Raw genomic sequence first — 15,726 nt, forward strand, 5'->3', positions numbered from 1 at the left:
AAAAAAGACGTCACACTTCCCAAGACAGTGATGTAACTTGCAACCATTCAACACATGATACACTGGTTTCTACAAGTTTTCCATAATCCTACCTGTTTGCATTTTTCACTGTGCTATTTGTTGACATACATGCCTCAGATTTCACAAGGAGAACAGAGGTTGGACACAGTGGCAAAAGTGAAATTATTGCGACTGGGCAATGAACTTGCAATCTAGTCTGCTATCAGTTTGTGATTGAATGAGGTCAAGTTGGTAATTACATCCAATCTGTTGGAGATAATATGGTGATTAACTGTGATAAATTGGTGGAAATAACAAACATGCTGCTGTCTGTTGCAAATCTTTTACCGTCTACACAGATTAAACCAAGATTCACACTGACTACTTAGATTCAGAATCCGCCCAGAACCTCATGGATGTGAAACAGGAATTCAGGAAGTCATCCATAAAATAACTGCAGGATGGCGATTTAACTGCAAAATGATGTAGGTGCTCACCAGCCTTGTACTTATATGCAAACATAACTCGAATACAACCAGTTTAGTCAGATCCCCTATTGCAAAGAGATTTGTTGCAGAAGAACTAATTGGTGCAGAATGACTTGGGTTGATTGCAACATGTTGGTACTCTTGGCAGCCCGTCTGTTTTTCTGAATTGAGTGGCAAACCTTTGCCAATCTATCTGAGCGTGATTACAGTCAGTCTAACCCGGACCATCATTGCTTGGAAAGAGTTTGTTTCTCACCAGATGAACTGTGCAATCACCCTGTGACTGAAAATTATAGAAAGCTTACCACCTTTAACAACAGTCCGTAAATGTTTGGGAACCGGGAAGACCAGTTGCCGGACTTTTGGGAGAGAAAAGTTGTCCCATTCTGATCGTATAGAGAATTTAGCTGCTTAACAGGCCCGAGTCTTTCTCTGTTGTATTCTTTATTTTATCCATCCATCCATCCATTCGCTTCCGCTTATCCTTTTCAGGGTCGCGGGGGGTGCTGGAGCCTATCCCAGCTGTCATAGGGCGAGAGGCGGGGTACACCCTGGACAGGTCGCCAGTCTGTCGCAGGGCAGGGCCGCAGGGTTCTTTATTTTATGACGTACCAAATATTTTCAATTGGTTGAAGGTCTGAGCTGCAGATAGGCCACTCTAGCACTGGGACTCATCTACTATGAAGGCATGCTGTTGTACTAGATGCAATAAAGGTATTTGGATTGTCTTGCAGAAATATGCAGGCCTTCTCAGATAAAGACATCTGAGCAGGAGCATATGTTCTCCTAAAACTGCTTATACCTTTTAGGATTGATGGTGCCTTTCAAGATAAGCAACCTTCCAATTCCATAGGCAGCAATGCACCTCCATATTTTCAGATGTTGATGTTATGTAGTGTATCTGATGAGATATTCAAAGTTTTCACAATTTTACATTAATGAACATCATATGATAATTGTTTGACAATTTGTGGACACTTATTTTAAATTTCTGAAAATCTCTGCCTCCTTTTTTATATCATATCACGTTACTGACCTGTTGCCAGTGAACCTAATTAGTAGCAAAACGTTCATCTGGTTGTTTCTTTGCAGTGATGCGTACTGCATTTTGTTTTAGTTTCATTTGACACTGCTTCCCAATGTTTTCATAATTGTGGTTGTACTTTTGCAGGCATGGATTTTGTTCTTTTGACCCATTAAATTTCTCTAAAGTCAAATGAATATGTGAACAACGTTGCTTTGCATAATTTGCGATACAAAGATTCTGTCTGCTTCTGGATGGAAGGAGTTCCTGAACCTATTTGGCAAATGGTCTTTCCACTCTCTTAAATTAGGTCCTCTAACTCTCACCTTTGTCTAAGTACACAAAAATGTGTACTGAAAAATATATAATGAAACAGAATAACAATGTTATCACATAATGCTAGAGCGAGTCTGAGATGACATGCTGATTTAGCTGCAGAGAGCATGGTAACAAAATGAGCTGATGCTGACTGCTGAGCGTGCTATCAGTTTATCAACTCTGTGGATATCCTCCTTAGCTGTTGTTACTGTTGTTACTTTGCTCACAATGCTTTCTTTGTAGAAGGTCCTGCTCCTTCTGATTGTCCTCAGTCCAAATGTACTGGTCTCTAGTTCAAAATCTGATCGAGCCCATATGTTTTTAAATGGGATATACATAATAAAACCGCTTTGCTCAAGTACATAGTGGATTGCTAGTGGTTCGCTTACAGAAGGTCCATGATGGCATACCAGTTTACTGCATACCAGTCTTTACACTTTAAGTAACTGTTTGTTTTTCCATTAGAGGTAAAAAGAGAACACAGAAAATCTTAAGTATAAGTGATGGTGTTTAAGGGAAGGCTCACGAAAAGCTCAGTGGCATGACAGATCGTTGACACTGTCAGACATCATTAAAGGAAAAATAACAGGGTGTTTAAATCCAAATACGTCAGTACCACGCTCAAGTTGCTAATGCGGTGCTGTATATTCTCAGCTGTGGCGCAGGGCTGCAGAAGGAAAGAAGAGAAGTAATACTAAGAAGTAGGTTAAACAGGGGATTTCACCATTTAGATGTGGGTTGTGTTTTTCGTGAGCTGAACGGTTAACATGACCAGCCGTGTCTTCTTAAGAGCTCTCACTGCTTACATGTAGGTAAGCAGTGAGGCCATCTCATAGCTGGAGTTTAGCTGAGATCGAAGTATTTACACCAAACCCTTTTTAAAACACAGATTTAAGAGATGTGGCTCTGATGAACCAAAGAACAGTGATGCAAGGCTGGAGTGTAACTGTAAGTAAAATCTAAATTGTTTGTCTGACTCATCACTTCAGAGTATTTCTGGAATTAAGTTGTGCGGCTGAGCTTCTCTCAGAATTATGTTTGTTCCCCATAATCCCATCTGAGCAACAAGTCTGGAACAGTACAAGCAGCATGACAACATTTCAACATTTTTTCTTTATTGCTCTGTAATGCTGGCAGTCGGTTTGTGTTTTGTAATTGCTTTTATTGTTATACTATTACATAAGGATTAATTTTAAACACAGTCCATATATACATTTATATTTGCTTTCTGTAATGGCTAACTGATTTTATTGTGTTGGCCATTAATAAAATAGCAACTACCTTCTGAAGCCTTCACGTATTTTTGTCTTGTCATTTGGAAGCAACTCGATGAACTCGCCATCTTTTCCCTTTTAATAACCTCAAAAGGAAGGAAAAATACCACACAGTCATTCCCCTCACGATTTGGACCATTTTCCCTGGTGTACCGCACTGGAGCTCAGTACAACAAGGATGTGCATGAAGGCATTTAACCACAGTCCTTAAGACAGCTCAGTTTGGAGGGAATGCATAAGTGGGGAAGCGGAGAGAAGGAAATGGTGAGAACAAAATCCAGACAAAAGAGTTAGAAGATTCTTTCATAACGTAGCGAAGGAGGAAGGACGATCACTGAGCTCAGTGGTTTCTCCTTACCCTCCTGACTGGCTGAGCTATCATGCTCCAGTGCTTGTAGGCTATGAACTGGGCAAAGCCAAAATGTGGGAGGGTGACACGGATCAAAGAAGACAAATAAAGCTTTTGATTTCAAAGTAAGCTAAACCAGTACAGATAAACATGAAATCTTCCATGAGGTTGTTTGTACACAAACCCGCAGTCATGTCATGTGAAGCTGTTTTACATAGCTTGTTTCCATGTCAGGCTACACAGTGCTGTACAGACAAAATGAGGTAACTACATTTGCCAAGCTTTAAATTGCCAAAAACCATAGGAATGCATAATAATTGTTAAAACTGCTGAATCAAGGTCAAAAACAAGTAGTGCAGTAAGTTCTTCTTGAGACATCTGCCTAGCTAGCTAAAGCTTGGCAGTTAAAGCTAAAACTAACATAAATCTAAGGTGCCTGCCCAACACGTGGTACCAAAACGGCTTCAGTGCACCCTGGCGTTGAGTCTCCACGCGTCTGGAAGTCTCTCAGAGCAAATGCACATTTCGCCATTCTTCCAAAAGATTTTCCCTCATTTCGTGTTTTGATGATTGTAGTTTTAGAGGATGGTGGAGCTGCCAAACACGAAATCTTCTGTATTTCTATCAATGCTGTGTGCACAGATGTTGTATTTCATTAAATTATGGAGCATAATGAAACAGCAGTTTTTTACTAGTTGAAAAGAAAGCTGAAAGAACATGTGTTCCTTCTCTTTTAGGTATTAGTTTTTAAAAAAAAGTTTTGAAAAAAACTTAAAATAGAAACATTATAAATATACAATTTTTCATCCAGCTCGAAATTTAGTTCCTGTTCTCGACTTAACTGCTTCTATAATTCTTCTGATGCAGTGAATAGTGCAGGAGAAGTGGTCTGCATTTGAAAAAGGCATAATAATATTAATAGTTAGGAATAATCTGAGTTTAGTATTGCTTTTCTCTGAGCGGGGGCCGCGGTTGTCCCTGCCGTGGTCTCCTTGCGGCTCTCATGCCCTGGAGGGCCTCTGGAGGAGTGGGCCCTGAATCTCCTCCATGCCTGCTTCAGGTCCTGGGGTGCGGGGTTGTGGCTCCACACACCCACTGTTAGACACTACTGGAGAGACCTTAGGAACACTCACACACCCATGTGCCGGTACCTACAGGCACACTATCTTGTGCTGCTGCTGGATCTAAAAATATCTTGTATTATTGGTTACTTTTTTTTAACTCTTTCTTTCTTTCTTTCTTTCTTTCTTTCTTTCCTTCCTTCTTTCCTTCCTTCTTTCCTTCCTTCCTTCCTTCCTTCCTTCCTCCCGGTGTTGTCCATTAGGTTGTAATAACCCAAAATAAAAATGCTAATGAATGCTATCTGACTGTCAAGTGGACAGTTATAGTGAATGCTGTAATGCTCCACTTTTGGGGCTTTCAGACAGCAATTCTGACTCATACTCTCGGACAGGACAAAGGGAAGAAAAGGAAAAACAACAAAAAAACCAAAAAAGCAAGCAGGATTATAGATATAAACCGTGCTGTTTTATTGGGTTCTTTGTTTGCATACTGATATCCTGCAAAAATATTTAAAAATATGCAAACAAGGGCAATGGTTTTTTTTATTCATTGACTGGGAAGAGGGTGGATGATTCTTGTCAATCACATGCATTCCCTTTTCTACATCGACATGAAAAATTATGTGAGCCATATGCTTAGTTTGCAGACCATCCAGCAGGGGATTATAATATTTCATAACCGCTATCATGATGTCAATCCATAACTATGTCAGAGCTCCTGTGTGCCAGCTGACTGGATCATGATATGAACCACATGGCGATCAGATCAGCTGATTGCTACAGTCACAAGCTCCTAATTCATTTGGTTTGGGAATCCTATTATAATATATATGGCTTTACGTACATAATGCTACAAATCCTGATTGTATATGGTACAAATCGAGGTGATCTCATTACACAGATTATACTTTAACTCTTTTTTTTTCTCCTCTCCTAGGACCCCAGCTACTGGGTTCAGGTGAACAGGTTGGAACATGGCGATGGTGGCATTTTGGACCAGGATGATATGCTGTGCGATGTGGTGGATGACAAAGACAGGGTGAGTCGAAGTCGGTGTTAGATTGCGAGAAAGAATGTGTTTGCATAGCTTATTGCACATTGTATTTGTTTATTTGCCACACTGTCCTGTTATTCTATGTCTTCTCATTTTCATTCAGCCTTTCCTTGTAGGCAGAAAAGAAATATTATCTGAACTCTAAAATGTTTGTGCATAAAGCCTTGGCCATACTACAAAGGTTTCACTGACATGTGCTTATGATTACACCTGCCTGCTTTTGCTGTCATCGTTGCTTAAACCTTGCAGTGCAGTAAACTGCTGCACCACCATGTTCTCTGTTTAATCAGTTCAGCCTGTTGGAAGTACTCTGCAGATTTCATATTTGCAGACTGTTTTACATTCAAGGCTCCACTTTGTGTGCAAGGAGGCACTGTATTTCTGTGTTTACTGATATTCAGTGCATCCAGGAAGTATTCACTTCTTCCACATTTTGTCCTGTTACAGCCTTATTCCAAAATGGGTTACATTGTTTTTCAGCTCAGAATACTGCACACAATACCCCATACTGACAAAGTGAAAAGAAATTGCATGAAATTCTTGCAAAGTTATTTAAAAACCAAAAAAAGGAAATATGTAACATGCACAGAAGTATTAACAGCCTTTTCCATAACACTCACATTTGAGCTCAGGTGCATCCTGTGTGCACTGATCATCTATCAGATGTTTCTACAGCTTGTTCAGAGGCCACCTTTGGTAAATTCAGTTGATTGGACATGATTTGGCAGTGTTAGCTATGGAACCTAATGTATAAAGTCTCATAGTTAAGAATGCATGTGAGAGCACAAACCAAGCCATGAAGTCCAAGGAATTGTCTGTAGGCCACCAGAAGGACTCCAGGCCAGAGTAGAGAAACTACAGTCTCTGGCCTTATTAAACAAATTGAACTTTTTTTTGCATGAATGCCAAACGTAATGTCTAGAAAGGGAACCTGCTTGATGTCACCTCTACAGTGAAGCATAGTGGTGGAAGCGTCATGCTGTGAGGATGTTATGCAGCGGCAGGATCTGGAAGACTCGTCAGTGTCAAGGGAGAGATCAATGCTGCCTTGATGATAACCTGCTCCAGAGTGCTCTAGACCTCAGACTGGGTGAGGGTTTATCTTACAACAGGACAATGACCCAAATCACACAGCCAAGATAACAAAGGAGTGGCTTTGGGACCACTCTGAATGTTGAACCCTGTTGAACATCTCTGGAGAGATTTGAGAATGGCTGGCTATGCACCGAAGCTCGGGAGGGTCTGCAAAGGAGAATGGAAGAAACTACCCAAAAACAGGTGTGCCAAGCTTGTAGCATCATGTTCAAAGGTGCTTCAAAAAAGTATTGAGCAAAGGCTGTAAATGCTTATATACTTCTTATTTTACTGTGTTTCAGTTTTAATATATTTACTAGAATTTCAAGCACAGTTTTCACTTTGTCATTATCAGATATTGTGTGAGGAAATTTGACGTTTTGGAATAAGCCCGTGAACAAGTGAAGCCCTGTGAATTCTTACCGGATGCACTGGGAGATTGTGTGGGCAAAATCTATGAGGCTTTATGACATCACACTACCCACCCCTCCCCACCCACTAGACAAGTGTAAACGATTACCCACAGCCCCACTGCCTCCTTCCCATGGGAACAGTGCTGGCTACACCTGAGTCACTAGCTCTTTGGCTTTAATGTGTGCCATAAAAATCACTACTTTTCAGGTCATTTCAATTATTAAATGAAATCATATTGCAAGCAGTTGCTTATGGTTAGTAATTTGAAATCATTTAGAATATATTCCAATTCATCGCAAGGGCATTAGTCAATACTGTTAGTCACTGCAGTTTATCCCGGTGTTGGCATCATGTGGATGATTGATCCGGTGTTCACACCTTTTCAGAGATGTCTCCCACCAAAGCTAACAGGGCCACCACACATTAAAAAGGCAATGAATCATCCAGGTTTCAATTGAACATTTAATCTTTAATTCCTATCTGCTCTGTTTTCTTGCTCTGTCTGATTCCCTGGAGCCAGCGTTATCACTGAAATCTGATACTATATCTTTCTCAGCAACACTGTGTTTTGTCCCCCTGTTTTATGGTAAATGGATCGCTTCCCACAGCAGATACTGTGATGTTGAGCAACTCTGCAAAGCTAGGTGACATAGTTGGTTCTTTCTCTTTGATGTGCGCACTCTTTTTGATCTCGTGTGGACATTTGTGCGAGGATGAGACATGGTGTGTTTCAGGCAGCTATACACCTCTATACACCTGACAATGACTATGTGGTGGGTGCCATGGTTACACATCAGGTGGGATCAGTGGGGAGAGCAGCTGTTTTGCACCTGATGCCTGAAACACTGATTTCTAATTTTTATTTTTATTTTTAAAATTCTTCTCTTATTTTACAACATCTGTGGTATTTGGCTGGAAAAATGCAAAGAAAGAAGAAACAAATGTGGCAGTTCTGTATACATTTTTGACTTTTCAAGAGCCTCGGTTTGTTCTGATGCTGTGATTCCTGCTCCCCCTGGTGGTCATATGGCATAAGTACCTTCTCATTGACGGCAGAATAGAGAATTTAGGGAAAAAATGAAATTTGCTGACATAACATTTTTAGTTGCCTTGCTGATAATTTTTTTTTTAATATTTTCATGTAACTGTCAGTAGTTAGTTCTAACAGGTTAGCCTGCTCTACACCTGTGGTAGACATTCAGCCTAAAAAGTAAACAGTGACTCTCTGGTCACAAGACCAACATGCTGTAGTAATACTGTGTTGATAGTTACCAAGTGACAGAGTGCGGTGTCAGAAAGTCAGCTGGCAGTCGACTGGAACAGCCAACTTCAAACTGGTGGAACAGCTCTGTTTGAATGACTTTATCTCGGTGTGTGGGTGTTTGCTCCTTTGTGTGTGTGTGCAGCTGTAGAGGTAAATCCAGTCTGTCCAGTTCTTTCCCTAATCTACTAACCCTCCTTCTTTTACTGTCTAACCTCCTAACAAGCCCATTTTAACCTGGTAATGACAACACATTCTTGTATGTGTGAATACTTCCACGGCAGGAAAACGCTTGTGCTGTACAAACGTTAGGTTTTCTCCTGATATATGTGAACCACAAAGCTTTGTGCTATGTTGTTTGAATGAATGTGTATGTGGCGATGGCATAGTCCTTTTGCAGCCGAGATTTGTAGTCAGACGTGCTGCCGATGTTATAAGCTTCAGCAGAAGTTTTCCAGCTCCGTGTTTCTTTCCGTTTACTCTCTGACATGTCACATTGGTGCAGTTCAAACAGGACTATTAGTCAGGAATTTAGGAGATATCACAAATAACCTGCGCCCTTGATAAACATGGTCCTGTCCATTTCAGTCTGTGCATATTCTGGTTAATAGCCCACATAGCGTGTCTATAGTACTGTATCATTGCAGATGATCTGCAAAGTCAAAGTTCAGTGTTTAAAACTGAGTTTAAATGACATTAATTTAACTGTAAACCAAACCCTTTTGTTAAGTTCAAATCTCGAATCATTCTGAAATATGTATAATAATATTGAACACTATAAACCAACCACACCTGTAGACAATACGTCCACACAAACCTCTTGATTGGTTACCGCTGTTTGTTTTTCTCTCAAGAGGACTGGACTTCAGTCGTCTCTAACAAAACATCAGACTGATGCTGCTAGTTTTCTCCATGTTTGCTGTCTATAATTTGCTGATGTTCGTAACAATTTCTGTGACATGTAAATGCAAAAACAGAATTTTAAAGACGTTATCTTGAAACGGGAAATAAAAATAGATTGTCAGAAATAAAATACATGAATTGGAAATGCACTGCTGCCAAAGGTGGATGGCCTAAAGCTATGTAGGGAGGGCAGTGCTGTAGCTCACTGCTCACCTATGTGCCCAAGGCTGCTGCAGGGTTTTCCTGTGTGTTATTCGCCTTTCCTACCAAAATATCTTAAAATAAATGTTGGGAAAGCAACCTGTAGAATATTCAGGAAGGAAAAAAAAAAATCCATATTGTGTATATAATAGGAAAAATGGGAAATATGATGCAGATTACCCATGATGGTGCTGTCCACCCATTTCTTGAGTAACATGTTTTGGAACATTTCTGATCAGAAAAAGCACAAAGATGTCTCTTTACGCAGAGTGGACAATGTTAAAATGTCACAACAGCAGAGATTATGTTCCTGCTTATCTTAAATAAATCCAGGCCTTTCCCTGCTAATCAGAACGGATACAGGTATTAAGTGCATTTGGAAAGCTATGAAAGAGTTATTCATGGAGTTGGTGTGAGGGTTGATCTGTTTGATGAACTATGGAGTCAGATCTTTGAGCAGTGGAGGGATATGAAGGGCTGACAGAGTTTGTCTTTTGAATGTGTTGGATGTTCAGACTTCTAAGCTTTACTTCTTCATCATGTTTGTCGCCTTTTTTCCTTGGTTTTCTCATTAAGGCTCATTTTTTGGTGCTTTTTAAGGAAAAAATCGATTAGACAGGTTGTATCATAGATATTATTCTGTTGTCTTCATCTGCAAAAAATAGAACTGCGTATGTGCATGCATCTACGCGACTGGAATTTCAATGTGAATGTGTGACTAAAGCATGAATGATCTCACTCCTTTCAAGTTTCGGTGGCTCTACTGTTAGGAGCACGTCATGTCCTCCCAACAGTGCTCTGTGTGTGTGTGTCTGTGAGTGAGTGAGTGATATCTGGCTCAGGTTCAGCAGTCAGATTATCATGCTGTGATTCATGTGCAGTCATAGAGCTGCATGCTGCAGCCTGCCTGTGTCCGCTCCATAGATCTTTATACTGATCAACAGCTTCCATTTCACATGCATGAGGTGTACGAGTGTATTTGTACAGCTGGGGTGTTTTTGGTTTTGTGTTGCACACATGACCCTGTTGCTGATCTCGGTTTGTTTCAAGGGTGAAGCTGAACCTTCATGTCTTCATTTCTTCCTTTAAAAATCATTCTGATACAATGATAGTGATGAGTTGGGGTTATTTTTAGATTTTAGATGTTATTAAGATTGCTCTATGACTGAAATTTAGGCTGGAGTCAGTAGTTAGATCAGTAATCTCCTAACAATATCACTTGTATTTTTGTCTATTACTAATAATCTCTGCTATTGTACTATTATCTAGTATATTGCAGTAAAGCTAACACATTAGTGGCTCATTTAAAATTGCTAGCAGCTTCCACACTGGCTTTTTGGTGCACACTGCCACCACCTGACCGAAGTGTATTATGAGCAATAGGTTAGCAGCTACAAACCTCATTTTGATATTTCCACTGAAACAAATTAGGATCAGAAGACTGTGTGTTGAAATCATATCCAAACTGTTCATTTGCAGGTGCAAAAAAGCACAAGAAATGCATTTGTCTGTCTGCACATTTATTGGCTCCCTGTGTGATTAGGGCTTTTTTCCCTTCCCCAGAAAGGGAAAAAAATATAATAAAAACTAGCTACTCCAGTACTATGAATGGCAAAATAATAAGAATAATAAAGATAATCTTTGCCAAGTAAGTTGCTATTCTTAGCAAAAATAAGTAAAGTATCAACTTTTCTGATACCATGATGGTATGGGATCTCTGTAACACCCAATAAAAACCTATTAATGTTTTCAGATGATGAACATATGATTGAAATATAATGGAAAAATAGCGTCTATTCAGAACAACAAAAAATTAGGTTACCCCTTTAGTATTAGTATTTATTTATCTAGTATTTATTCACAGCTTGTTTGTTATTTTATGCATTGTTAGCTAATGCTAGCTAAACTTTTGCTAGCTAAAATGTTATTGCCATAACTCATCTTATTAACTTATCTCATTAACAGGTTTACCCTCGTTGGGATACTGAAGGATAAAACAAAAAGTGCAAATATGTTCAAATCAAAGTTTCTCATTTAGATTTTATCTGAATATGAAACACGTGAATGAAATGTGTAAATAGGGCCTTAGTTGAGCTGTTTATGTGCACTCACAGACCACTTCATTTGGTACACTGTTTGACTGCTCATAAGTTAAAATATCTAATGAGCCAATTATATGGCAGCCATAGCATTTGGAGATTTAGACATGGTCAAGTTAAACTGCTGAAGTTCAGCACTAGCATCACAATGGGGAAGAAAGGTGATTTTAAGTGACTTTGTGGTGTGGTTGTTGGTGCCAGTTGAGTGGGAGTATTTTAGAAACTGCTAATCTACTCTAATCTACTGGGATTTTCCCACACAGCCATCTGTATGACTTGCAGAGAAAGGTATGGAGAAAAGAAAATATGCAGTGAGCAACAGCTCTCTGGATGAAAATGTCTTGTTTATATCAGAGATCAAAGGAGAATTGGCAGATTGCTTTGAGGTGACAGGAAAGCAACAGTAACTGGAATAACCATTTGTTACAACCAATGTATGCAGAAGAACATGACCAAGCAACATGTCTACAACATGATGGGCTACAAGACTACATTATCTCTTCTTGTGTCAGCCACGAACAGGACATTTACACTGGAGAATAGAAGATTACAAAAACGATACCTTGTCTTGAGTCTTGATTTTTGCTGTGACATTCAGATGGTAAGATCTGAACTTGGCTCAGCCGACATGAAAGCATTGATTCATCCTACCTTATCAATGGTTCATGCTGGTGGTGATGTAATGGTGTGGTGCAGATTTTCTTGCCACACATTTGGGGTTGAGCATTGTGTAAACACAGCCTACCTGAGTAATGTTGCTAACAAAGTCCATCCCTTTATGACCACTCTGTACCAACCTCTGATAGCTGCTCCTGGCATGTCACAAAGCTCAAATCAAACTGGTTTCTTCGCTGAATTAGGCTCATGGCAATAAGTACTAAGATACAAACATAAGAAAAGTCAGTGGTAAAGAGGAGTGGGTAAACTCTGATGTAGCTCTGCCTTAGGGTAAACTCTGAAAAATGAATTCTGGTAGCCATCGAATTGCTGCTTCACAGCTAGAAATGACTGCGATGTAGGCACTTTATACATACACCAGATGTCAGTGTGGCAATTAGAAAGGCTTCTGGTTGGAAGATGGCCTTAAGTAAGAAATTCACAATATGTGCCTGATGAAATGAGTTCATAAAAGCAGGAAATGTCTGTGATATGGCCAATTAAATGAAATTAGATTCAACTTAAATGCTCATTACAGGGAAATGAGTCTACTACATTAGCGATTACAATGCTGTATGGTCTGTCAAAATTGTTGTGGCACTAGACAAACGTATTGTCTGATTACCGACTACAGAGTTCTTTGAGCTAAATGGTGAATCAAATGAATTGCAGATCTTCGTTACATTAGTAGAAGAAGGGAACATGCAAAACATGGACCTGTATGTGCAATGGTTATGCTGAGAGGCAAATCCAGTTTAATAGTTCACATCTCATGGGAGACATGAAGCTGCAACTGTGGCATGAAAGAAAGATGCTTACCTGGGATACTCAAGTCCAGTATGAGCTCTCTCATGTCTGTTCCTACATTCCTCTTTATTACCTTTCAGCGCTTCAGTTTTCCCGCATTATACCTTTAGACTCAATAAATGAAGATAATTCAAAGGGTGTTGTTCCCCTTGTCGCTTAAAGGCTGGCTCTTCCTCGTTAACAGAGGTGAGACAAAGTGAGCCTGTCCCTGGGCTTAATGAGTGCAGGGGTGAAGGGTGATTCCTTAAGCCATTAACAGGAAAAAGTCATTATAGCTGAGGTACCTGAATCAGCAGTGTGGTGTTTTGTGTTTTACAGCAGGTGCATGCAGACGCAGAGCTGCAGTTGAGCAGGTATTGCAGTGACACTTGTGAACCACAAAGAGGCGCTCAAGCCTAGGTTATGGTGGTTCCCCCTATTGTCTGTATCCTGCCTGCTGCACAGAATGAGGTTTTTTGTTTTTGTTTGTTCCTAGGAATGGGTGCCGGCCTCAGAGTGACAGGCACATGGCATTTCCTTAAAGAAAAAGAGATGTAGCCTGACTGTCCAGACTTGACTGCTTTCTTCTTTTGTTGCTAATGTGTCCTGTTTATAATGAGTATCACATCCATGGTCTCTGTGGTTGAGCCCCTTGGACAATTGGCATTTTCTTGGCCCCTGAAGTTGGCATTGCCATGGCAACGCCAGTCGAGTGCCAAGTGGGCACCTGTGCTGGGTCGAGATCAAGCCGTGAGTGAAATTAGCCAAGGCTAAAGCAGGGTCCCAGCAGCTTCCCCTGGTACCAGAGCACTGCCAGGGGAAATCAAAGACTAATTACTCTGTTTGTCTGTGTGTGTGTGTGTGTGTGTGTGTGTGTGTGTGTGTGTGTGCGTGAGTGTGTGAACAAGGCCTGTTTGTTGGCATACGTTGAAGACTGTATGGTTGGACTGTCTCTGAGATTCCAGACTTGCACTAAGCTGCATTTATTCTTCTCTTTTTCTGGACATCTTGAGTTTAGCTGATGTTGTGGTTAATTTGACTTGTGCAGTACTTCATGAAAGATTTAAGAATCCACTGAGACCAGTTTGATTTTTGCAATGGAGCATGATAAAGTTTCCTCTGTCTTTGCTTTAAAAGTAGAGGTTAAATGTCCAAACGTGCACGTGGCTTTGGCTCAGTTTGTAGAGCAAGTCGTCTCCCAATTTGTAGTTTGGTTTGGTGGTTCGATCCCCAGCTACTCCATGTCAAAGTGTCCTCAGGTCCATGATGCTGAAACTGAAGTTGCCCCATCCTTGGAGTGTGTGCGTGTGAATGTTAGAGGTAGCTGGGTGATGGAGGCTTGTAGTAAAACCTACTTTGAGTGCTCAGTAACAGAAAAATACAGCTATGTAAGTACAAGTCCATCTTTTACTGTGATAATGTAATGACTCCACAGAAACCAAACTCATGCAATGATCAGTCTGAGATTTAGTCACAATGTGTGCTGTAGTTATGAGTTTCCTGTGGCTACACTAAGGTATGTGATCTGCGCTGAAACCTGACTCATTTCTGACGTAGTTATGTGTCATCAATGAGTTGGAGCCATTGATTGGTTGGAGCCCAGATGCTGCCCTCTTGTGGCTTGACAGACTATCATCTTTCTTTACAGTTTCTCTGGTTCGCTGTGAACCACCAGGACCTGTTTCTGCTTTGGAAAAACAGAAACAGAATCCATTAAGCTGATACATAACTCCACAGTGATATCAAGATTGAGGCAACTTATATACTTTTGTTTTATCTATGTTACTGCTGCTAATGAAACTAGCAACACAGATACGTCTCTTGGCTAGAGTAACGTCCAAATGTCTGCTTAACCATAAAGGAGCATTCAATACCAAGTGAGACATCGTGCTCACACAAGAACTCACACCCAGAAATAGTCACACATACCCACACACATACATCTCGACAGACACACGCCCTGCTGCAGTCAGCTGTAATTAGCCTGTAAGGACCCAAGTCAGCTCTGCGTCTTAAAAGGCTCAGCGCGCTGGCGGATTTTTATCCTCACCTCCATTGCTCTGCTCGGAGGCTTGTGGGCGGCAGCAAGCAGTTTTTCATTTCATTTTCCTCTGGGGCTTTGGATTTATTGTCTGCTCGTGCTTGTTTATTTGCTTCCTAGTTTTTTAAACTTCACTTACTCGGGAAAGATTTGTCGAGCGCCGTTGTAATTTTTCAGAAACGCCCTCCCTCTCAGTTATGCAGTCGTATTCCCTCGCTGTGATGAGATGCCCATTGCAGCCGCAGTCTTTGTGCTTATCGCGTGCAAAAAGACATCCAAAGTGAGGAAACTCTCTGTGTGCGCTGTTACACTCAGGTACATACATTAGTTACAAAAAACCAGCAGGTTTACTCATCTCTTCTGTAGCAAGAAGACTGTTTACTACATGAGGCCTTTTATGTTTTCATTGCTCATTTTGCAGTGATTAAAGGGCTACGCCGTGTCCTTATTTTCTGACAAGCTCCTCTAGATGAATGATCATAAGAAACTTGAGCTTTTTGGGGGGTTGTTTTTGGAAGGGCAGCTTTTGTCTGGCTGATTGTTATTTGTTTAGCGTGGCATAGGAGACAATCCAGAGCAGTTCTTTGTTTGCAGTGTAATGGAAGAAGCGTTGTTCTTATGTTTTTATAATACTGCAAGTGCCATCACTGCTGTGTATTTTGGCATCTTGTGAGCCCATGTGGGCTAAGTATCTAAAGCGTGCAGATTGTTTTCTGTAAAGT

General features: G+C 40.5%; 1 protein-coding gene across 1 annotated transcript in view; it reads left to right on the forward strand.

Annotated features, from left to right (window-relative positions):
* LOC134634773 (partitioning defective 3 homolog) overlaps window positions 1–15,726 on the forward strand; it is a 351,935-nt gene that overhangs the window by 34,848 nt on the left and 301,361 nt on the right. The window contains exon 2 of the mRNA XM_063484142.1: window positions 5,452–5,553. Within this exon, the coding sequence (XP_063340212.1) occupies window positions 5,452–5,553 (102 nt within the window). The remainder of the gene's footprint in view (window positions 1–5,451; window positions 5,554–15,726) is intronic.

Source organism: Pelmatolapia mariae, linkage group LG9, assembly GCF_036321145.2.
Source record: "Pelmatolapia mariae isolate MD_Pm_ZW linkage group LG9, Pm_UMD_F_2, whole genome shotgun sequence".
Taxonomy (NCBI): Eukaryota; Metazoa; Chordata; class Actinopteri; order Cichliformes; family Cichlidae; genus Pelmatolapia; species Pelmatolapia mariae.